The sequence below is a fragment of the Frieseomelitta varia genome, unplaced genomic scaffold, assembly GCF_011392965.1.
Source record: "Frieseomelitta varia isolate USP_RPSP 00005682 unplaced genomic scaffold, Fvar_1.2 scaffold_459, whole genome shotgun sequence".
Classification (NCBI taxonomy): domain Eukaryota; kingdom Metazoa; phylum Arthropoda; class Insecta; order Hymenoptera; family Apidae; genus Frieseomelitta; species Frieseomelitta varia.
The window spans coordinates 407,777-434,044 of NW_025110211.1; the positions used below are offsets into that span (position 1 = coordinate 407,777).

At 28.3% G+C, this 26,268-nt stretch overlaps 1 protein-coding gene across 3 annotated transcripts in view; it reads right to left on the minus strand.

Annotated features, from left to right (window-relative positions):
* The window catches only part of LOC122532572 (basic-leucine zipper transcription factor A), a 35,550-nt gene extending 16,023 nt beyond the window's left edge, over positions 1-19,527 (minus strand). Inside the window, exons 1-4 of one of the 3 annotated variants that reach the window (XM_043661432.1) lie at positions 18,794-18,808; positions 18,280-18,761; positions 7,160-7,256; positions 1,404-1,577 (exon numbers count right to left, since the gene is read on the minus strand). In XM_043661432.1, the coding sequence (XP_043517367.1) occupies positions 1,404-1,577; positions 7,160-7,256; positions 18,280-18,291 (283 nt within the window). In that variant the 5' untranslated portion in view covers positions 18,292-18,761; positions 18,794-18,808. Of the gene's footprint in view, positions 1-1,403; positions 1,578-7,159; positions 7,257-18,279 lie in introns of all 3 variants that reach the window. The other 2 variants (XM_043661431.1, XM_043661433.1) reach the window with 2 other exon arrangements.
* Between the last annotated feature and the right edge of the window lie 6,741 nt (positions 19,528-26,268).

The window sequence follows — 26,268 nt, forward strand, 5'->3', positions numbered from 1 at the left end:
TACATATCTATTATATGTATTACATGTACTTCGCATTTTGGAATTTCATTAACATTATTATTACTAGACTGCGGAATTTTATGCATTTATAGATTTGAAGATTTAAAAAATACGTATTATATATATATTTATATAATATTATATATATTATATATAATATGTATATGTATGTGTAATGCATATATGTATTATATGCATTGTATATATATGTACTATATAATATGTATGTATGTATAAATATATATAATGTAAAATATCCAAAAATAGTATTAATTACAATTCGAAGAAATAATTTTCTATTTAACCATTCCTTCCAATTGTGTATAATTTAAAAATATATAAAAATAATATAGTCTAATAATGACACAATCATGATTATACTGATGAAATTTTCAACGATTCTAAAAATATATATAGAAGTTGCGGAATATTTAGTTCAAGTGCTAAAAGATTTGGTTAAAAGATCAATATTTTTGTTACATTTTCGATTTGGTTATTTCTTGCAATAACTGCCTAAATGATTCACTAAATTAAATACAATTAAATAGTATATAAATATATAAGCAAGAAACACATATATAATAAATGCAAATATGAATGTTTGATATTTTATGAAATTTATAGAAACTTCTAGAATGTAGCTAGAAGCATATCACCATCTCAATTATTTTAGAATCTCAAATTAGGACAGATACATTTATCCCTCTTCTGAAGTTGCTTTTATCAATATTTAAAGTATTTGAATTAACAATGTCAATGTTATTAAATATAACATAATATTTTGGTGAAAGATATAAATATATGTTTGTAGAGAAATACAATGAATAAGTTATTTTTCAATTAGACAGATTTTTCATGAATATTAGTTATTATATATAATGTAATATTATATATTGTATATAATATATCATATATTACATATACATATATATTAATATTCTTCTTTCAATTACATGATAATATTACATAATATATATTTATTATTCTTTATTATTATAATTAATTATTATTATATTATAACGTAATATTATGTTATATTTCTATGAATATTTAATGTGTTAATAATAATAATTAATAAGCTAACAATATTTAATGTATTATCAAGAACACCTATGCGAATAAAACTGACTACTAATGTATTCATAACAAATATTTCATAACTTCTGTACATTTTTAGATTTCGTTCCTATATTTTATATAAACATAACGCGTGTGATGCTAATTAAAATTCAACACGCTCAATACACGCATAAAGATCCTCCAAGTGGAAAACGTACAAATATTTTTGCTAGCTACTGTATATAAAAATGCATTGAAATCTAATTGAAAAAAAAAAGAAAAAGAAAAAAGGAAAAATGCATAAAAATCCGGAGTGTGATAATGGCTATTCCTCGGATAGGTACCGGCGCGTATGATGTCGACTCCAGTTGGACACCAACGTTCACCATGTCGCAACAACAATAGGATCGTGTTGTTCGCTAGTGTTTTAAAGTATTCACCGTCCTCCACTTGCGTCCCGTCCGATTCCAACACTACGGAGACATTCTCGTTCTGAGGCACGCCCAATTTCTCCTTACCTGAAATGACGAGAAAAGAGAGAAAGAAAGGATGAAACAGCGATTAGTCGTTGGATGAGCGATTGGCGGACAATTACTCTCATAAATGTAATCGGTTTGTGTTAAATTTTTGAAAACTATTTAAACTGCTATAACATTGTGGAAAGAATATCGCACGACGATTCACTTGCATCCATTTTGAAGCGTTGAAGCGTTTGAGTTCAGTTGTTTCATCAAGTGAAAAAATGAAGATGCTTTCTTTTTCTTTTGAAAGTGCCGTGAACTCAAACGTTTCTGAAAATATTTAAAAAATTTTTTTCGCGACTAAATCTGTCACAATTTTAAAGATTGAAGTCCTTTTTTTACGGCCATCCTTTGGATCTTTTGTCGTTGTTTTATTGAACTTTGAATACTGGACTTGAGCGACGAAATGTTGGGTTTTTTTCTAAGTCTAATATTCAAAATATTCAGAATTTAATAAAACAACGACAAGAAATGGTATGTCAAGTGTTAAAAGAGTATCGTAAAGAGAAGACTTCAGCCTTCAATCCATAGTAATTTCAGTTACGAGAGAGAAACTTTTTAACGTTTTTAGAGAATTTGCAGCATTTTCGATAAAAAAAAAGAGTATCTTCACTTTTCCATTTGCTACGTGATGAAAAAACATCCGTGGAAAAAATGAACTCGGAATGAGAGGCTTCGTGAAAGTAGAGGCTTCGCGTTTCTTTAAAACAAGCCCAAGTTTATTCTTGTACGATTTCTTTTTCAGGACGTGTTAAAACAGTTTAAATATTAACAATTTGCCAAAAATTTAAAATTTAAATTTAAATTGAAGTAATGGAGTAATTTATGGGAGTAATGTTATGTGTTATTACCATAAAAAAAACAAGGAATAGACTGTGATTGAAAAAAGAAAGAAAAACAGACTGTGATTAAACAACGAATGGGACATACAATATTTATCTGACGTTTGAATCGAATCTATAATATTAATTTTTAACTGATACTATTATCTTTTGAGTGCTATAATGTAAAATTTATGATATGTATTTTAGAATGAATCAGTTTTCAATTTTATCGAATTTACAATATATTTTAGAAGTCAATTTTTAATTCTAATAATTAATAATTTAGACTAACATATATAATAACATAACACGAATATAATATAAATATAGTATAATAATACTGAAAAAAAAGTGGTACGATAAAAATATAAAAATATTAATAACTAAAAATTATACAAGTATAATGTAGTATATCGTAATAATAGTTCGAAGGTTAATTCTTAATCTTCTTGTAGAGGATATTATTTGCTTATTATAAATAATAACAATTACTCGTTACAATTTTGAATCTAATTGGAATTAATTAATGATCATATAAATAAAAAATAAAAGTAATATAATGAAAATATAAATAATAATTGATATTAATAAATAAGTAATAATATGGTAATAACAACATATTATTAATAACGTGTTAATAATAATCCGAAGGTTAATTCTATATTGATACTCGATATTATCGGGTCATTGGGAACTATGACAATTAACTGTTAAATTACCCAATTTTAGAATTTTAATTTCGTTAAATTTTATTTTTAATAGCGTAATAGAAATATAATGTAATATGTATAATAATATAATAATGTATTATAATGTAATACATTATTAATCAATAAATAAAAATAATGAACTCAAATAATCGAATATAATATAAAAATAAAATAGAAACTAAAAAAATATCAATAAATAAAAAATAATATATATATATAAAACATAATAATATAAATATAAATACTTATTATAAATAAGTATTATAATAAATATATTTACTTATTTATTTAATGTTAATAATATGTTAATATTTGTTAATAATATGTTAATAATATGTTAATATTTGCTATTAATAATTCGAAAATTAACTTTGGTATCATCCGACTATTGGAAACTATAATAATTCAGAATTAAATTACTTATACTTGAACACTTATTCTCGAATTTTGAATTTTATTGACAATACAATATAAAAATAATACAAATATTAACGCATACACATATTATTAATAATAAAACATCAATTAAAAATTATATTAAAATACATATACATCATTAATAACATAACATCAATCTAAAATTATATAAATATAAATTATAAATTATATAAAATATTAAAATAAGTGAATAATCTAAAAAATTAAAATTATATTAAATTATTTACATTATATTACAAAATATACATAACATAATGACAAAGAAATAGTACAAACAAAATTAAATATTTGTAATTTAACATAAATTATTTTTGAAGTTAATAATTTGACGTGGATGTTTTAAATGATATTTAATCAAAGAAATAGAACCTAAGCGAAGATTTTATTTTACTTGTCGAATATTATAACTATTGCGAATGTTTATATATTTATGGTCATTTTTGAAATATTATATTCAAAATTATATAATATATATCGTAATATTTAGTAATTAGAAAAATTATTATTTAGCTTTATATATATATATATTCTTTTTTTTCTCAATTATATTCAACAAAACATTAATTTATATAAACTGTCTAATTATTGCAAATACCATGTTTTGAATGTTTAATTATATATCTTTTTATATTTTTATATTTTATATTTAAATATTTTTTTGTATTTATATTTTTATATACTATATATTTTCCTATTTCTATATTTATCTCTTATGCCCATCTAATTTTGTAATTATTTGAATAAATGGTTTATTACTAATTACAAAAGTGATATAATTATATCTTTCATTCCTTCTATTTTTCTAAAAATAGTAATTTTTTCATCACATAAGACTTTAAATTAAAATTAAAATAAGATTTTAAATTTCTCATAAATACACAAAAATCCGCATTCTAATTATTACAGTCATCTGTGGATATCAACTTTGTAATTCAAGTTAATTAAAAATAATAAAAAATAATTAGATTATTATTGTAAAATAATTATCTTATATTTCCCAATTCTTGTATTTCTTTTTTTTGTATTATATTTTTACAGTTCTACATATATAAAAAAATTCACAATTTAATTATTATATCTAATTATGCATGAACCCAACAATAATAACTCGAGAATTAATCAATAATGTTTAAGAAAAACTATAAAAATAAATTGATGAAAATTGACTAAAATTTACTATATATATTTCTTATAAATTAATCAAAGTTTGTAAATTAATCAAACCTTTATAAATTGATTAAAATTTATTACAAAAAGAATATCTTACTGGTTTTTTTGCATTATGCAATTTTAAATTAAAAATTTAAAATTCACAAAAATCCCGAATCTAATTATCACAGTCATCTGCAGACCCAACAAATTCAAAGATTAATTCGATTCGAACGTAAGAAACGCATTTCTTTCCATATATAAAGAATATTCGTCACATTATTCTTTCTTCAAAAACTCAAAAAAAAAAAAACACTTCATCGTCCTATAATTCTTCTTTTTTCTTCTTTTTTTTTCAACCATATGGAATCCCTTTCGGTTACAATTCGCGTTAATTTTCTGTCAATATACAAAGTGTGTCAGTATTAAAGATATAATCAAAGAGAGAATGATACTATATGAAGGAATGAATCGAGAATGGAATAATAAATTTTTTATTTGAAGACTTTGTTTTCAAGAAAAATAAAGTTCGAGAATTTATCAACTATACTTGAATTTAGATCATTCTGAATTGGAAAGGATCAAACGAACGGGAAATTATTCTGCCTGTGAAAATAAGTCGAAAGAATGCAATTTTTTCATAAGACGCTTCGTTTTCGAGAAAAATTTATCAAGTACATGTTTGCTGAATTTGCTCAATTTTTAATTAAATATATTCAAACTCGATTTTCATGAAAATGAGGCAGGAATGAAGAAGTTTTACATTTTTCATTTATTTTCGCCGATAAAATAACCACTTATCAATTGGTCATCCGAATTAGAGAAATTCAAATATATCTGATCATTTTTTTCGAACTTCATTTTCTCGAGAATGATGATTTGAATGAAAAAATTTTATTCACTATTTCTGATATATTTTTTCACTTTTCTCTCTTCAATACTGGAACATTCTATATCTAGCATATCAAAAGAAAGCACGTTGCGTTACGTCGTAAATTATTTAAAGTGCTCAGAAGCCAATTAATGTAAGTCATTTTCCATTAAAAATGATTTGTGTCGTGCAATCATATTTTTATTATCAAAATCAGTAGTCAATGAAACAGTTTAGTTACAATATTGTAACGATTATATTATAATAATTAAACTCTTCCATCAACTGAAGATTTTGGCAATAAAGAAGCAAATGCACTATTTTCAATGAAACGTGACTTACGTTGTTTGATTTCTGAGCTCTCTATTTAATCCTTTAATTTTTCCGCGCCGAAGTTAAAATAACTATATTTCCATTGGATAATTGATTCCACAAGATGACTACGTATATTCCCGCTAGAAAAAACCTTAGGACAATTATATTTGTTTCAAAATTGAAAAGTTATACTATCTACTAGAACTATTAAGTTAGATAATACTTTACACAAGAAAGAATGTGCCAGGTGTTAATATATTAATATATTAACAATGAAAGAAATTAAAAAATTTTATTACCTATTAATCGTTTAATAAAAAGCGTTTCAAGAATTTTGAATAAAAGTGTACAATGAACATTTTACTAATATTATTTTCGCGTGTTATTAATTTGTAAATGACACGTTGGTACGAATACAAATTTCGTTTGTTCCCACAAATACACGCGCAAATTAAAAAAAAACTTCATCTACAATAAATACTGAAGCACGAAAAAGGAAAAGAACTAACTTCGTTGCTCTCCCAAATTTCCAAAGAAATGTAAAAAAATTTTGGATTACTTAACGAAGCCTTTGCTATATTGCACAATTGGTTTTTTAAATCGAACCTTTAAAAGATTTAACATTTTTCGGGAGGAATGAAAATTTGCTTCGAAAAATTCACGAGTGATATTTCACTGAGGACGTTGACGACTCAGTTCGAAGGGTTAAAAATAAAGGGTGTCTCCTACCATTTTTGAACGAGATTATATATCGTCACCCTTCGTAAGGCCGTAAACACTTTGTGATGACGAAATATATTGTCACGCCTTTAGTTGAGACAAACTATACATATCGTAACGATAATATATAAAAGCAATAAAACTGTTTTCTTGGCATAACGAAACATTTCGTCATACGTGCTTAAGGGGTTAAAGAAGCGAGGGATCCGAGCATCGACGAGGCAAAAGACGGATTTGGGTAGATCTCTAGCTTAGCAGCTTTTCCCAATTTTGCCTATTTCGCTAAACTCTCTCTCTCTCTCTCTCTCTCTCTTTTTCTTTTCGCTTTGTTCCGATCTTCCATATTCATATCTGGCATTTCTTTTTCATTCGTATTCCATTGAAAAAACACAGAGCATCAAAATTGGGAAAAGTCGCTAAACTAGAAATTTACCCTGGATTCGTTCTGCGGGGTTAGGTAATAAGGAGTCATTGTCGTGATATATTTTTCTACTCTTTTTCATACTTTCCACCAGCGAATATCAGCGAGGTTTCGGAGGGCAGGCTTCTTACCCTGGTGTATCAGTTCCTCGAAATTACTAACGCACAGTCCTTTTCTTACGTTACGCCAGCTGTCCCATATCTTAAAAGGTCTCTTGCTCCGTAACTCCTGCACAGAAATTCACCGATGCAGTTTGCGATAGTTATCATTGTGAAAACCCACGAAAATTCGCCGGTTTTTGTATTGTATATTTGTGAATTTTATTTTCGAAGGACTGGGATGCTAATCGACGTACATACGTCTTTCTTTTTTTTTTATTAAAGATCGAAGCAATTACTGTCTGAAGAAAGTATAATAATTAATAATGGTTTTAATGGTAATTACTCATTGTAATTATAATTAGTCATTTACTTATAACAATACAATATAATACAATAGTAATTTGTGTATTTTAATAATATAATGAAATTATAATACATTATTAATATTGTTATAAAATTATTATATCATATAATTGCTTATGATAATTACTATTAAAAAAATCAATTACTATTACTATTGCTTATGATAATTACTATTAAAAATTAATTACTATTTTTTTTATTAAATTTTATTAAATTTACTTTACCAACTAGACTATATAATTATAGAAGCCATTATTTATATCATACACCATTATTCATGACATCGTCATATATTCACACGGTGTTCCAAGAGTTAAGTATATAGTTAGTTAGGTTATAAAGTTAAATATAAAGTTTGAATTTAGTATTCAAACTTTGCCAGCGTGTAAAAATAAGACTGAAATATCATGTAGCAAAAAACCTCATGTAGTATGAATGCTTCATTAAAAAGTTATAATAAAAAGTACGAAGTGTGACAAACATTCATCAATACGAACAGCCTCGAGAGAAACTGCTGGTCTCTTAGATCACCAGACAACTTTAGATTTCTGTTTATGGAAAAATATTCGTTATCCTCGAACGCAGAAACTTACGGTGCAGAAGTATTCGCAAAAAAAGAATTGATTCGAAAGGAACATTACAAAATTACTACGTACAAAGGAATTCTACAAAGTTGATATGAAATTGGGTCCAAAGTAGATTCAATAGAACTTCGATATCAAATTTATTATAGACTGATAAAGGAAGGTAATACTTCGAAATGCACGAAAATACGATACGTATAAATTCTCATTTCATTACTTTTGCTAGAACTTTTTAATAAAGCATTAAAATCGGCCTTTTGATATTTCAATCTTATTTTCATTTATAGAACGTACAAACGTTTAAACACTAAAATTTGAATCACTTTGTATATCGATATGTACAGAGCATATGAATATAATACTTTTTCATTGACGAAACTTTCAATCGATAAGACAATTTAGTCATTGTGATATGACCATTATAATACATGTAATTATTACAATCTTATGGTAGATTGAACAATCGACTGAAGATTTAATAAAAAAAAAAGAGATATTTCCATGACATAAATCGATAATGATTGGCTTTCGAATCCTTCATGTTCATTAATTTATTTATATTTATTGATTAACATTAATCGATATTTATATTTATTGATTAACATTAATCGATTAATCGTATCCCATTTTTACACATTGACATATTAATTTATTTATTTGACTGTTATGATTGTATATATTAATACTGTTTATGATTGTATTAATTTTAGTTTTAAAGAATTTCTCAAATAATAAAAAATTGTTCTATCTAAATCTTTCTCAAGCTCTCATTTTAGTAAACAAAACTTGATTTGATTTTGAAAAATTAAAAAAAAAGAAAAAATTCTTAACATACGATTGAAACGAGAAATCATGCATCAATGATGCTTCTCTTATATCTGTACTGTTCAGACGGTAGATATTTATTTATGTTAAAGAAAATATTAGTAGGCCCAAAATCACCAAAAGAATGTAGCAAAGATGTTTATTATCGTTAAAAAAAAAATTACTGCGTGGAGAATGAATCAAAGTAGGGTTAATTATGCACAAATTTAGAATGGTTTCGTAAATACTAGAATTATACACATAACACAGAAGAAAATTAACACTCTATAACTAGAATTATATTGTATAAGTATCTATAGGAAAAGAAAGTAATTTTAGTTTTATTCCAGATTAAAGTTTGGAAACTGTTATAAGTAAATCGATTTGATAAATTAGCTGGCGGGAGATCATTTTATTGTTTCACGAATATTATAGTTTAATTAAAGAAATTTCATAATAAAATATAAAAAAATACATAATGAAATATAATATATATAGTATAATATAAAATAATATATGTAATTATAATTTATAATAATTATAAATTATATGTATATATATAATTGTACATGTAATATATATAATTTTTAATAACTATAAATTATATGTATATATATAATTGTACATGTAATATATATAATTTATAATTTATATTGTAACTAAAAATCTTTGTAGAATTTTAAACGGAAATTTGTTTTACTTACTAAATGTTAATAAGTAAATATATATAATATCCACCTTCAGATATTATATATATTTATGTGTTACATACATTTGTGAATTTCTCATAAGATGCATAAACAACAGTAAAACAATAAGCTATTTTATAAACTAAAATTTTCAAAATAAAAAAGATACATGTACATACAATGGTGAAAAAAAAATTTCTCTATATAGTATGTGTGAGAATTAGTAATCTTTTTACTAGACTAGATTGTTTTAGATTACTGCTCTGTAGATATTTACGAAATTTTATATTTTTCTGAATACAAGCAAAGAAATAGAATCTAAGCGAAAATCTGTTTTATTTACTAAGAATTACAACGAGTATTTTATTCCACGTGTCTTTTATATTGTATTTTTATATATGCATCCCTCTGCGCATTTTTACACTTTTAAATTTAAATTTTAAATAAAAACATATAAAAATCCAGAAGCCAATTGTTAAGTATATACCGTGTCTTCCGAAATTTAGTATTTAAACTTTGCCATAGGTAGTGTGTTCTGGAGTAAGAGTGAAAATGGGACTAAATAATTATGTGGTAAAAATGTACCCATAAATGCTTCACTAAGAAATTGAAATCACTAAAAATATATGAAACGTAAAGCTGAAATATATTTGCATTTCGAAACATCATCCCCCTTTATTAATATAAAACTAATATTGGATTTATTGTTGACTTTGGACTGAATTTTATGTCGATTTTGTCCTATTTCTTCAAAATCATAGTTTCAATTCTTGTAATCAATTCATTTTGTGTAAATATTTCTGTATTGTGCTGTTTTTACTTTTAAAGATAATAAATATTTTTCCATAAGATATGTCTATAAAAATCTGAATACGTAAGATTTGGTAATCTAGAAGTCCTTCTTTATTGACCATATTTATCAATAGACAAGTTTATTACTTTTTAATAAATATATAGGCTTTTTGCTACATAATATTTTAATCTTGTTTTTATATGTAGAATATATTTTATATATTCAGAATATGAATTTATATATTCTGAATTTTAAGAACTTTTTAATTTTGTATATCTATTTATTTGTCATTTCGAAACAACGTAATGTGGTTTTCATATAATGATCTTTTTTATTATTAAAATTATTATAAATCTGTGCATCACTTTCAATGTTCACAAAATTCACATTGTAAATATAAATATCACAAAAAATATACAAAATGAATTTAATCTGTATAAAAGTTATTATTCCTGCGAACTATGTTATCTATAACTATATCAATATGGATAATAGTTTCTTCTTTTTATCGGATAAAAAAATTACAAATTTCTGCTTTATTAAAAAAATTTCTATTCAGGAGATAATCACTTTTTTTTTATTTATCACAGATGAAAATCTTCTTCAAGACAAGTGTAATATCTGCAGGAAACGTATTTAACAATAATCATATAAAAATTACTATGTTGTTTTGAAACGTGACCAAACAGATATACAAAATTTTAAACCTCTTAATACATACTGAGTCCCAACTTTCATAGTACAATCGAGAAGACCATTGAATTGAAACCAATCTTACAAGTTTTTAATAAAATTGAGGAGTCTAAACGCAATTTAAGAAGCAATATTATCAACTGTTAAATTTCATACGTATACAATAAGTTTAAGTATATTTGTTACACAGTATTCACACGTAGATATTAATAATTTCTATTTCCGTTTTTTGGTTTCATTAAAACAAATACCGTTTTCGTATCAATTTTTCTTTCCATAATAAAAATCTTTCACAACATATTTTTAAAAGTCCAAATGGGCTAATTCTTTTAATTATGTCTCTTGCAACTGAGTGCTCGATCACTCATCATATGCAATAAAATCACTCTCGCAATATACCATTAATATTCAAATACTAATATTGAAACTGTTACAATTTTACAAAAGTAATAAACTCATTTTAAAGCATGAAATCTCTACTTTCAAAACGTATCGCTCGTTTTATTTTAAGATATTTCTGCATTACGTAGTCGATGGCAAAATGAAGATATCTTTTTTCTCGAAACTGCTATAAATTATCATAGTGCGTAAAAATATTGGCAAAATTTTGTGGTAACTACAATGGGTTTGAAGATTGAAGTCTCCCCTCTACAACAATCCCTCAAAACTTACTGTATGAATTTATTGAATTTCAACTATCAGACAAATATAACGTCGTCTAAATAATAATAATAATATTAAAAGAAAATGGCGAAAAAAATCATATATCAAGTTTTCAGAGCTCATTGTAAAGAGAAAGCTTCAATTTTCAAATCCATTGTAGAAACGTTTCCAACGTTTCATGAGAATTTATAGAATTTTCAAGGAGAAAAATATTTTTATTTACCCATCCGCTGCTTAAAAACACTTTAGAATAAAACGAAGGATGCATTTTAAAACTAGAGGCTTCAAGCTTCAAAATGAGAATCGAGGTTTATCATTATACGATTGATTTTTCACAAACTTGTAATATTTCGTATCCGAATATTAATAGGAGCCACTATATTCAATAGTAATGAATAAAACAACACTATAGTAATTAATGTTATTTACTAACATCTATGCGCGGGAAGTCAATAAATAATAATAGTTTATAAAACTAAATAAATTTCGTTCAAACTCTTCGATTTTACTGAAAACATGTAAAACGTTGAGAATTCTGAGCGTTCGTTCGAATTCAATGGGCGGATAGTTGAATGTTGTACAGAAAGAAAAGACAACATTTCTTTGTTAAAAGCTTCATTTTCGAGGAAATTAAATTCGAAACTTTATCAAGTGTACTTAAATTTGGCTAACTGAACAGGAGCGAATAATCGAGAATATTCGACGTGCGAAAATAAGTGAAATTCACCAAACTGGCGTGAAACCGGAGTGGAGGAAAATTTTCTCATTTAAGGCTTCAAGGAAACAGGTTACTAAGATAGTTGCAGCTTTTTTTTAATTTGAGATTAATAATTGTATCATACATTGACGTTTGCCATTTGAAAATTTATGCAATTAATGTTTCGAATGCTGGAGAGGAAAATCAATTTGGTGTTAATTAAGTATAAACTCCAACTGTTAAATTAGAACTGACAGTCAACTTAAGGATTAAATGTATTTCGTTAAGAATTTCAGCAATTGAGTTTCTCAGAAGATAGACTGATCTCAACTTCGTCATTCGCGTAGTTTCTAAATTTCATTGTTTGAAATACGATAAAAAATTAACTAAACAAAGTATGGATCTAAAAGATTAACGAAGAATTTTGTGATCTTTATTTTGCAAGAATTTACTAACTTGTTTGTAACTCTTTGTGTAACTTTTCAGAACTGTCAAACTATAGAGCTTGTTGTTTATAACTCTTAGAACTATCAAACTATAGTTTCTATACTTGTCTGTTCACTATACTCTACTTCAACATTTATATAATTTATTAAAAGAAACATTGTAAAAGAGATGAAACATACCCAATAAAAGTAAAGCTCCTTCCTTTTCTTAAATTAAAATCTTCAAACTAAATTCACTCAATTCTGGATCATTAATCGTTGGTAGTTTTCTGCATAACTAGGTCTAATTAGTGTTAATTACTCAGATAACTAAATTACTTTCAAATGTTTATTTATTGTATGCAAACGACATGAAAACTCGTGAACTACAAAATCGTTAAGTTAATTCATTAGTTTATAACATGTAAAATTTGATTAGTAGTGGCAAAAGTTGAATTATGAAAAGAACTGAAGTGCAAAGGATACTGAAAGATAGGAATGTGCACGACAAATTTTCAAATCTGATCTTCTCGAAAACGAAACCTTAAATGACAAAAATATTCTTTTTTTCTCGACTTATTTTTCTGTGTATAATTATCTCCTTTCTGGTTGTAGCATTAATTATATGATACCAAATGCTATACTTCATGTATACTTCATGTATAATATTTTCGCATATTGTATGCATTCTATATATTTTATCATATATAGAGTGACTTACGTATACTTAAGAACAGAATCACTAATTCAAGTATACTCAATTTTTGTTTAGAGAATATTGGATCCATCCTTGTTACCAATAATGAATTCGTAATAATAATAATTAATATAATTGTCACTTTTAAGAAAAAAATATATTTAATAAATTAATTAAATATAAATATAATTAATTAAATATAAAAAAATCAAAAAATATAAAACAAATAATGAAATATATAATGCAAAAATAATATATAAATGATATATAAATAACGTATATTCTAACGTATATATTTCATGTGTATATTTAAAAGAACTTTTTTTAAATATTAGTTAAATACTAGTTAAAAAATATTCATTTCGCTATGGATTAGAACAAACATCCACCGCTCGGTGGCTAAGAAATACTCAAAATGAATCTTTTCAAAAATGAAGCATTATATAAACAAATTTTATTCTATATTTTCGATTTATTTTTATACTATGAAAATTGGGATACCCCGTATAATAACTTGACAATAATTTTTCATTCAATAAATTTGCTAAAAATTAACAAAACTAAAATGTGTTCTGTTTCATGTTTTCTTAAGCAAAGTAATAACTTAATCATTCTAATTATTAATAACTAATTATTTACTTATTTGTTACTTACTGTTATTACTATTACTTACTATTTAATTAATAATTCTAATTAATTATCAAATTTATGTTATATATTTTTCGTGGCGAAACAATACATATTATGAATATTCATAATTTTCTTTATTCTTAATCAAACAACAGTGTCAGACAAACATTTGAATAAAAAAATTACAGAAGCTTATAAGTGAAATTAAATGTAAAAATTTTACTTTATGCAGAAGATTCTAGAACTCTTGAAAGACAATTCTATCATTATAAAATAAGTCAAAAAGAGAGAACAAGATTTTTTCATTTCAAACCTTTGATTTCAAGAAAATCGAATTCGAAAATTAGTGAAGTGTAATTGAATTACTTGAATTACCTGAATTCGTGAACTATGAATTTGGATAATTCAAATAAAATAAAACCCGGAGAGAACGAATGATGGACATAAGGACTATTTGCAAAAATAAGTAAAGAATAAATTTTTTTCGTTTAAAGCATCAGTTTCAAGAAAATAAACCTTGAACGTGCTTTATTAAAAATTACCGTGGGACACAAATTTTCTTCGTAAAAAAGAGCAAACACTCTTATGAAAAAATGGTGGTCATTCGTTGTCTCACATAGAACAATCTTCTGTCGATTGTTTATTTGATTCAAGTGCACTTAAGAAATATTCAAACTCGATCTTCTCGAGAAGGCTCTAATGAAAAAATTTTGTTCTTTCTGTTCGACTCATTTCTACATGTAGAATCATCTACTAATCGATATCATAATTAACTTTAATTAACGTTTAGATTTTGTTTTTCTTTTCATCTAATTTTGATATACTTTTAAATATTCTTCTGTTTTTAAATCGCTCTAATTAGAATTATTAATTCTCAACGAAATAGAATTAAAGCCTCTCTTATCCGAGCTTCCATTACACGAATTAGTCTAATTTCCCATTAGTTTAATACTCAAACAAAATATTTACTATAATAATAGATGCCTTTTTGCGTATATGTTTCATGTATTTTTATAATTGCAAAAAAGCATCTTATTAAAGCATCAGATTCAAGATTTTACTAAAAAGAAAAAAATATGAAACAAATAAGAGATTATATTTATTATATCTAATTCCGATAAATCAACGTGAAGTGATATCACAAATATAATTGAAATTGATAAGAATATGTTTTCTTACACTGAAACATTTAGAAAAAATAGTTTGATATATAAAAAGCTATATTAATAAAAATTTAAGAAATGCTAAATATTCTATAATTAAAAAAATAGCATTCTTTAATATCGAAATAAACTGCCAATTTTCTTCATCTCTATTTGGATTCATGCAATTATTAATGCGAGAAAAATGGCTATTTTATTATCTGGAAACTCCATTAATTATGGGGAATTAATAATTAAAAATGTATTAATAATTAAAATTATTGTATTAATAATTAAAAAGTAATAATTTATCAGAATGTTACAAATACTCCAATTCTTTTGAAACTGGATTCCTAAAATAAAATCTAAATAGAATCTACGTGAAAAATACACTAACGATGAAAATTACTAAGTAATTTTTCCTTGAAATTTATCAAAAAATAGAATTTTACAACTGCGGATTTTTCTATCGAAGCTCTAATTTTTAATCTCGTTATCAAAAATACAAAATCGTATTTTTGATAACACGATTAAAAATCAAAGTTTCAATAGAAAGTATATTCTGTATATTTATTCCTATCATGAATGCGTAAAAATCCGCAGTCTATCTGTAACGTAAATTGATCGAAAGGCGGAAGCGAGATAAAATCTATATTCCGCGTTAACGCGACGCTGGTCCTTTACGAGCCAACTTAAAGATAAGAAACCTAAAAGAGAATGGTCATCGAAGTTTGGTTAATTGGCGCGCGCGCGCGTCCGTCCACCGACGCACTTTTAGGTTAGGAATTCGGGTGCACCTGGAGCAGAGCGGCAGGAACGTATTTGGAGAAACAGTCAGTCCTCCCCGTTGACGAGAGAGAGAGAGAGAGAGAAAGAGAGAGAGAGAGAGAGAGAGAGATCGTTCTAAACGAGACATAATTGTGTGTAAAGAAACGGCGAAATCCTCGAGCTACCATGGAAAATGCTTATCGCCTAGATGTTAAGTGGAGTGTCTGCGCCGGGTCAACGGGAAAGTAATTTACCCCTACGTGTTTTATATAACGTAACTAAGTAGAACAGACTATAAACAAAGCCTATCGCGCGCCTCGCCCTGGGAAATTATTATCGAATATCCATATATCCTTGCGTTCGCTTCTGCATATATATATATATATATATATATATGTATATATATATATTTCTCTCTCTCTCTCTCTCTCTCTCTCTCTCTCTCTTCTTTTTTTCCCCAGCCCGAAGGTTTTCTCTCATGAAACCTTCGCCATCGGAATCGAGATTTAGAACGCGTACACGGCGCGACACACAACTTGTGCGCGAAGAGTCAGCGTTGCTCGAACAACGGGGAAAAGTAGGACATACAGGACCAAAAACAGTATCCCAAGTCCGCCGGTGCAAATTGGAACAAAGTTCGCCGAGCCGGTATCTAGCATCACGGTCGAAAGAAACGAGAAATACCATTGGCTGGCCGTCGAATTTTTCTCTGGTAAGCAAAGAGACCCAGCAAGGATCCAACGTTATAAATACGAACTGGGTGTCCATTGTCGGGGAACTTCGACGTATGGTGTATTACAAAGGAACAAACGGTGCGTTTCCTTCTCTGAACACCTTGATAACGCACCTGAAAGCGCACGATCCGAGGTGTGGGGCCAGCAATCGGGAAGAGCCGGCGAGACGGCAGCGATTACTGAATTATCGGGGTTAAGGGGTTCCCCGGATTGGGCCACAGGGACTCGCAAGCGATATTAGAATAATGCGAGCCAAAAGAGGAATATTATGTTTGGGTTGTCCCTAGTTTTCAACAGGGAGGCGCAAAGTGAACAGTGCGCAGGCGCAGGCGCAACTTATGGTCGAAAACACTGACCTGATTCAATCATTCTCGGGTAAACGATCAAAAAAAGAGAGAATAGGAGAAGAAAGAAGGACAATCAAAAGGAAAGAACTTAAAGAAAAAGAGAAAAACGAAAAATCGAGGGAAAACGAAATCGAAAAATGAGAAAAAAAGGAACGCAACCTGGAGGATTCAACGACTAGAGGCCACACGCAGAGTCTGTCATCCCACAGAGGAATTGCGCTCTGCACTTACTCTGAAAATGTAATCTTTGTCAAAAATAATATATCAAACACTGTGTTGATCAGACACAAGATGAGAAAGAAAGTTAAATGAAACGAGGCGCGCGATTGTACACCGAGACGTCTCGCGAGAGCATAACCTAGAAGGGCAGCTGCGCTGATCAGCGTACGCAGGCCAGGTCAGATTTGAATCACGAGAATCGCAGGTTAACGTTGTTATACGAGGAGATATAACCTTCCAAGGAATGCAGGAAACAGAGAGAGAAACGAGCGAACGGGCACCGTGAATCGAGAGAAACCGCGTTAGTAGCGCAGAGTATGCGGCATTTCTAGCTGTTGAAGCTGTAGTACGGTTTCCATATAAGTGTGTATTATGCGTACGGGAGTCCACGACGCGAATGCATAATCCAGACATGCAGCGATTTCGAGATAGATGATACATTAGGCTCGCATACACTAGGATTAATATAATGAAGAAAAATAATAATAATAATAATAATAACAATAATAATAATAACAACAATAACAACAACAACAACAATAATAATAGTAGTAGTAGTAGTAGTAGTAGTAGTAGTAGTAATAGTAGTAGTAGTAGTAGTAATAGTAGTAGTAGTAGTAGTAGTAGTAGTAGTAGTAGTAGTAGTAGTAGTAGTAGTAGTAGTAGTAGTAGTAGTAATAATAATAGAATTATTATGATGAGAATAATAATAATAATGACAATAATAATAATAATAATAGTAGTAGTAGTAATAATGATAATAGAAAGGACGAGAAGGAGAATCTGGTAGGATTTCGTGGAGAAAGATTCGGGGGGAAGAGGAGATAGGCGGCGGATGCGACGAGCTAACGGCCGTATATACGAAAACGATCGGTAATGAGAATGCAATGGAAAATGCGTACCTCTCTTGCCATTACGTCATATCCCTGCAGGTAAGGGACCGTCCCAGCAAGCACTTATTCAGAAGGAACGAGTAAAGAAGCTGCACGTCGCATTATCGTGGCGACGGGATGCTCTCGTGCACTACTGTCCGCCCACCCTTGCTCGCGCTCTCTCTTTCTCCCTCTCTCCTTCCGTGTTCACTCCTTCTCCTTCTTCTCTGTCTTTCTCCGTTTCTCTTTCTAAGGTCGGTTTCTCTCTCGGTTTCTTTCCTGGATCTGAGCGTTCTCCTTGCCGTTTCTTCGCTCGTTCTCTCGGTTATTTGACCGTCCAGTTAACTTGGCTTTATCCCCCCCCCCCCCTACAACCCTCTTGTGATCTCTTCTCACGAACGTTCCTCCGTCTCGTGCACCGTACACCGAAACACCTTGCGATGCGACACCGTTTCCCTTTCTCTCTCCCTCTCCGTCTCCCTTCGTCTATCACACTCTCGATTTCGCTCTATCTGTCCGTTTATTTATCTATATATCTATCTACCTATCTATCTATCTACCTATCTTTATCCCCCCCCCCTCTTTTTTCACTTCTTCCTCTTTCTCTGCTTCTCGCGGTTAATCTATCTGTTTCTGGAGCGCTTCTCTCTCTCTCTCTCTCTCTCTCTCTCTCTCTCTCTCTCTCTTTCTCTCTATAAAGAGAGAGTATAGACGTATTCGTTGGTTTCTCTCTCTCTAGCTGTTTCTTTCCCCTTCTCTCGCTATTTCTCTCTATTATTCTCTGTTTAGTGGGTCTCAGATTTGGTTCGTTTGTTCGTTCGGTGAATTTCCGCACTGTATCAGCTCGGGGTGTCGGCGGTTGGTGGTGTGTCGCGCGATGCTCGAATCAACACGCGGGCCGAACGCGAGCGACCACCTCGCGAGAACACCTCATTCTAGCTGCTCCTCTCACCGTACAATTACCCGATCTAAGATTTCACTAGCGCATATGGGGGCAAATTGTAACAGTGGCTTCCTCCCAGCGGTTACTGCGGCGACTCCTAGTTTTAGATCGATTCTCTCTCGGTGTACGTACAGATACCCTCGCCCTCGCCCTCACCCTCGCCCTCGCCCTCACCCTCTCGGCTTTCCTTCTCCCCACGAATTCACCCGCAACAACCTCGCCCCACGCGCGCCTCTCTCTTCCGACTGACGACCACTACCTCCTCGTAACCCCTACGATCTCTCTTTACAGTGGCGGTACCCAGTTCCCGAGTTTGCCAGTCCAACCCCAGGGTACAGTGCTGCCTACACTCTGCTCCAACCATTTAGCTATTGTCCGTCTGGTAACGAGGAAGGTCTACGTTACCAACCGCTCCGTCGATATTTTCTTTAGTAGGTCACAGACGAAGTACATTCGTATGTTTCTATTTTTATTGCAATAAATTGGGATGAACTTGGATAAACTTTAAAATTACATTGTTTTTAGCTGAATATTTCTGAATATTTCTGAGAAGAACTGTTGGGGTTAAAAATTAAAATTTCGCGAAGAACGTTTTATCTTTTTACATTGGAATAATTTTTGGCAAAATATTGTATATAAGTTTCTTTTAAGCAAAAATAAAATTTATGAGGAGAATTTTTGGCAATTTGGAAATTACGATTCAAAATTTTGCAAACAGCACTTTAACATTTTAGTGCCACCATTGAATAAATATAGAATAGACCAGACATCAAATGGAACTTCGTGTTTCTGGCTCTGAAATACCGACCAAGAAAGAAATCACTAGTTTTTTTTAGTGAATTATGCTTAACCAATGAATTAAAGAACTATAGTTGTATACTTAGAAAAGTATACAAGTTGGTTTAGTAAAATTATTTGTAATTTTAATTTAAAAATATCAATGATGATACCTTATAAGATTTGCACAGACGAGATACAAGTGGTGTCACATAAAAAATCACTGGATTTTTAATACACTCTATATTTCAAGATAAATAAAGGCGAATTTAAGAATTACAAACAAACCGATCGGTGTTGAAGTAATGAAGAGACATGTTTGAAATTTACTATAGTATTGTCAAACTTTCAATACCAAAACGCACCATAAAGCAATAGCAGACATGGTATATGAATATACGCCATATACCTTGTCTGTGCTAATAGCTATAAGAAATCATTCTACTACGTATCACCAATCCATGTTTTACGTATTTGTAATACTAAAATTTTAATGTAGTATATCATCTTAAATATAAATAATTTATACCTTAGAAAGTATCTTCAAGAATAATTCTTCACTACCTAAATTTTTAACTACTTTATTATTTAGAGTGTTTCTTAAACTCTTCGTGATTTATATTCAATCACAGGTAAGAATTCAACTCTGTCGTTGAAAGCGATAAAATTAACAGTTATAAATAGATCTTTCATTTATTAAAGCACAGACAAGAGATAAATTTAGAATGGATCTGTTATTTAATCACAAAGGAGGTATAGAATCTTATGAATCATACGCTATAAAACATTAAGCAAAGATTAAAAGCTACGATCTTCTACAATATTCAAAAATTATTAAGTAAAAAAAAGTTTATTAAGTAAAAAAAAAAAAAAGGAAAGAAATTTGCGTAGTCTAGACCGGATTGCATAACTTGTGTGGTTTTTAGTTTAGTATCGTTTCACAGAAATTAAAGTGTAGAGAACGATATCAATTACCAGGTCCTACTACGTATACTAGATTCTAATCCCATTCATCCTCCATTACATACAAATCTCGGCATTCAAGTTCATATCAATACATTCTGTATCAAAAACATGCTTATCTAACGTTGAATGAAAAAGAGAAAACGAAATAACTTGATACTTTATTCTCACAATTTGATTATTGTGTCGCGCAAAGAGGGAAAACACGAAATGAAAACCGCGGCTAGTCCACAATTTTCACTGTCAACACATGAACCCAGGTTCGAGCATTTAGAGACAAGTAATTTAATGCTACCCGGGGTTCCCGAAGAACTGCTGAGCCATATTACCAAGGACGTTAAACTACCAAATTCTTACTTTGTCTGAGTGTTAATTGGACAAGGCTTTCATTTCGGATATTGGCACGCCGATAAGCGAAAATTAAAAACACTACTTTACTAAATTGATGCAATAAATAATAACATAACATAATGAATGTAGTATAATAAACTAAATAATAAAATGTAGAAACTCAGGAAACAGGAGAAAAGAACGAGGTTTCTAATTCCATTCCAAATTAAGTAAGCGTATCGTTGTATTCAGAATGTGCTCACAGTGAATTTGACAATTAACTAAAACTAATTGAAAGCTAATTAAAACATACGTACGTTCTACGGTGTTCTGCAATATCTTACAACGTCTCTCATCGTCCCACAGCATTAAATTTATATATGATATTATTTACTTTAATCAAAAGGACAAGAATTTTATTTTTATGTTCGCAAATCAAAAATTGCATAGATAAGAATATGTTATGACCATGTATCTCACGATGTCTAACATTGTTCAATCATCCCACGTCATCATTTTTGAAATATTCAGAAAAATTGAAATTTCGATCATTTCTCAAGTAGCAGTACTGCTACTCTCAAATTGATACATTGCTTCTTAAACTCTGCTCTCATTTATTTAGTCACGGATGTATAAACACAATTCACAATTTCATAACACGTTCATTTTAAATTTTCAAATTTTGCACTAATTCTATTTCAAATAGTTGAACAAAAATACTTAAGCAATTTCATTTATATTCAAAACAGTAAATGACATTTACTAAGAGAATGTAGAAAAAATTTAAGTAATCGTTTAATTATTATAAAGTCGTTAAAATTGTTAAATAATGATTAGAAATATTATAGAAATAGAATAATTTAATTATCATAAATGAGATATTCAAAGTAATGTTTGGAAATAATTAACGTTTGGGGAGAAATATTTAAATAGTGTTTGGAAAGAATTAAATTACTGATTCAATTCTGATAAATAATTTGTATAAATAATTTATTTAAAATTATTAAATAGCAAATAAAAGTAGGGAGTAGAAATTCAGAAATGTATTAGTTGGGTCGATTGTTATAAATGAATAAATAAAAATTTTAAATAATATTTAGAAAATTAAATAGTATTGGAATACTTTTACAAGAAATGTACCGTTATGAAAGAGAATTAATTGTTTAATTAATACAAATAAATTATTATAAATATTAAATAATGTTCAAATAATTAGAATATTGGGAAATATTATTTAAAAATTCAACTTTAAAGTTTGATAGGAGTCACATTGAAATCATCGACACAGAATTCTCCGACACTGTTTTCACCGACAATATTTCATCGACTCCAGATATTCCCGACAACAGTTTTAGCCGATGACAGTACTAACCGACAATGATACTGACCGATGACATTATTATGATATTTGTTCATCATTGTTTTTCTAATGACAAGGGTTAGGTTAGTTATATTTTATTATATTTTATTTTTAGTTGATAATATATATTCGACAATAACAGAACCATCATTTTCTGGATATGGTCGAGACATTTTTGTATAATTAACTATTTTCACTTACAATAAGAATGATTATAACTCTATTCGATATACTAGTAGCAATAAAGTCCATAGCCGAACGCAAACTGAGGCAATGTCTGTGACGATAGGCAATTGTCTAATGTCGTTGTCGGTCATTGCCGATAAAAACTGTTGTCGGGTAAAGTCGCTGTCGGACAAATCTAGAGTCGATGAAATATTGTCGGTGAAAACAGTGTCGGAGAAATCTGTGTCGATGATTTCAATGGGACCTCATTTAAATTGTAATGGTAGAATATTTCGATATGCATCAAAGGCTGGTTGTTCCAGGTGTTGAAAGCTAAAATTGGGAAAAATCGCTAAATTAGAAATTTACCAAAATAAGGAGAGGATATAAAATAAAATTTGTTGATTCGAGGCTTCGTTTTCAAGAAAATCGAGTTTGAGTATTTGCTAAGTATACTTGAATTTAGGTAATACTAGATGTGACAGAAAAGAATAATCAACAGAATAATCCTACGAAAATAAGTAATAAAATAAGTAAAAAAATAAGATTAGAATAAAATTTTTTCACTTGAAGCTTCATTTTCAAGAAAAAAAAACCTTGAATATGTTTCGTTCAAAATTTCCTCGTGCACGTGTATAAAATGTTTACTATTTGAACATAAAATAACACATACCATTTTAAACTCGTTGAATGTATTTAACTTTCTCCATTAATTACATTATAATAATTATTGTAAATATATATTACATAATCTCTATATTTTTAAACTAAATATTCAAACACGTATCTAGTATACTATTGTCCATTCACAGTGATAAACATATAATGCTTTAGGTTTCCTTTATTTTAAACGTGTACTGATTTTTTCCGCTAAATATTTCAAAAATTGTTTAATAATCGAAAAAAAATAATGCAATACAATTCGAGAATTCGGTCACTGTTCTATTCATATATTTGAAGTTACTTTTAACAATTTTCCCATCGTTTTCCAGAAAAGTGGTAGAAACATTTTTTGTTCCTTAGGAGACATTGTAAAAAGTGCCGTAAGAATTTTTCATTTCGGCGATACTAAAAATAATCCGTTTTTAACATCTTCCTTTTCATATTCGATTTTTTCGAAAACAAAACGCCTCACGAGAATAATATTTTCTACATTTACGAGAAAAATATTTTTCAACATTTTTCACTGATTTTCGCGGGTAGAATGATTTCCAGTTAATTATTTTTCCCTGTTATCTCTGGAATTAGTTAAATTCAACTACACTTGATATTTTTCATTTCGAATATTTTCCCGAATAATGAACAGTAGTGGTGATAATTGCGTGTAAAAGTTTAAACGAGATACTCTGTAATAATAATATTCATTTTTTAATAATTAATAACTTGTGCTTCGACCCTTTGCTTCGGTCACTATTTTACCGTGTCGTTTATCTCTGAATGATCTAAATTTGTTGCAAATGGTGTATTCGCTCTATTACTTATCACGCGTAATATTAATATTCTACGTTCACTGGATTTTCAGTCGCTTACCGTTCATGCAATAAACGTCCAATAGTAAAAGATAATAAAATAGTCATGTATATAAATATATATAAATTATTATAAATATATATTCTATTATTAACAAATATAATAGAATATAATGTATAATTATAAATTATAGTAAAATTAATATAAATTATAGTAAAATTAATAAATAGCAGTATATAAATTGTTAAAGAAAAGAAAAAACTACTAAATTATTAAATTATTTAAATTATAATAATAATTATATATGTATATGCATAAATGGTAATAAATAAAATTATTAATAAATAGTAATATAAAGCTAGTTAATTATAACAGAAGTAAACAGTACACTAAAATTAGTAGATAGTATATAATATACAAATTATTAATATCTGCGTGTGCGGAGTACAATAATAATTGATAAAATTATTAACCAAATTGTTAATTGTTAATAATGATTAACGTATTATGATTAATATTAAATTATTAATTATATTATATATGATTAATATTAAATTATTAATTATTATATATAATTATATAATATGTTAACATAATACATGATATATGTAGTATTTTTCGTAATCCGTATCTGTCAATGATTCCTTGTATCGTAGATCTTGGTCTTTTCACAATACGCGATATTTCGGACAAACTTTTGCACTGGTTATGCAAATTAATAATTATCTTTTGTTCTTCTACAGTAGATTCTACAGTACTTTTTCGTCTCCTTACTCATGTTGCTACAGTAATGATAAATACTGCTCTGTATGTCATTGCTACAATTCCAGACAACGTTCTCAAGTCGATTACTAAGTGAGCAAAGTTTGAAAGTAATCACGTTATGTTTACACAATAAGATTTGAATCTAATAATCTGTAGATCTAATAATCTGTAACTGTACGAATACTTATTACGCGTTCATTTCTGTCACTTTGTTCATTTTTCTTGATATTTATATAAACAATATGAATATTTTTTTTATTTATTTGATATTGTTGTTCTATAGACTTTGAAGAATAGATGTACCATGTTTGTTTAAAAAATATTATTTAATAAATATTATTATTTAGCATTTTAGTCACTGTACGAACACTTTTTACAGCTCTTGTACATGCGACGAAGGTTTAATTTATAATGTACTCCTATTTTTGGTACAGTCATTTTAATTTTCTGGTAATGTCAATGATACGGAAGAGATGACAGCCTTTGTTAATACTTCGGAAAACGATTTTTCTATTACTAATTAATAATTTGATAATAATAAGTTATTCAAATAAAAAAGTAGATAAACAGTTTTGGTGTAGTCTCATAATTTGTTCAGTGAGGAAATTGATGCATTCAATTTATAAAATAGTCTGCGCACATTATCATATCTGTTCAGCATCGTTAGAAACATATCCTGATATTCTAACTATCGCACAACAAGAGAATTATTTATTTGAACTAATTATTTGTCGAGTTCATCCTATGTAATTGAAATTCATAATGAAAATGTACTTGTAAAATCAAATACAGTCGCATCGGTATTTATGTTGACGGCCGCAAATTTCAAGGATGCGTTGTATTTTTCTGCTATGTTGATCTTCTTACATGACTTAAGAAACTCTTGTTTTTCTGTTTACATCAAATATGTGTTATGCCAGTTGCCTGCGAAGAGCAGAAGCGAAAGCATTATAATGAACAAAGTTGCAAACTGTACATTTAAACATTTTTTGTCAAATATTGGCCTGACTCAGTAAAATTTTTATTTTTTGAATAAAATATCAACATTTTTTAATTTCATTAGTAAACTAATGATAAAGTACTCACTCCTCTTACACTTCGCAAAAATATAGCACACTGTATAAATATAAGGTTTTTTAACTATTGAAACAATATATTGCATTGCTTTATATGTTTGTAGTGTATCATAATAATAACAAATTATATAAGTACATTTCAAAATATTTTACGAAAAGAATAAATTTTA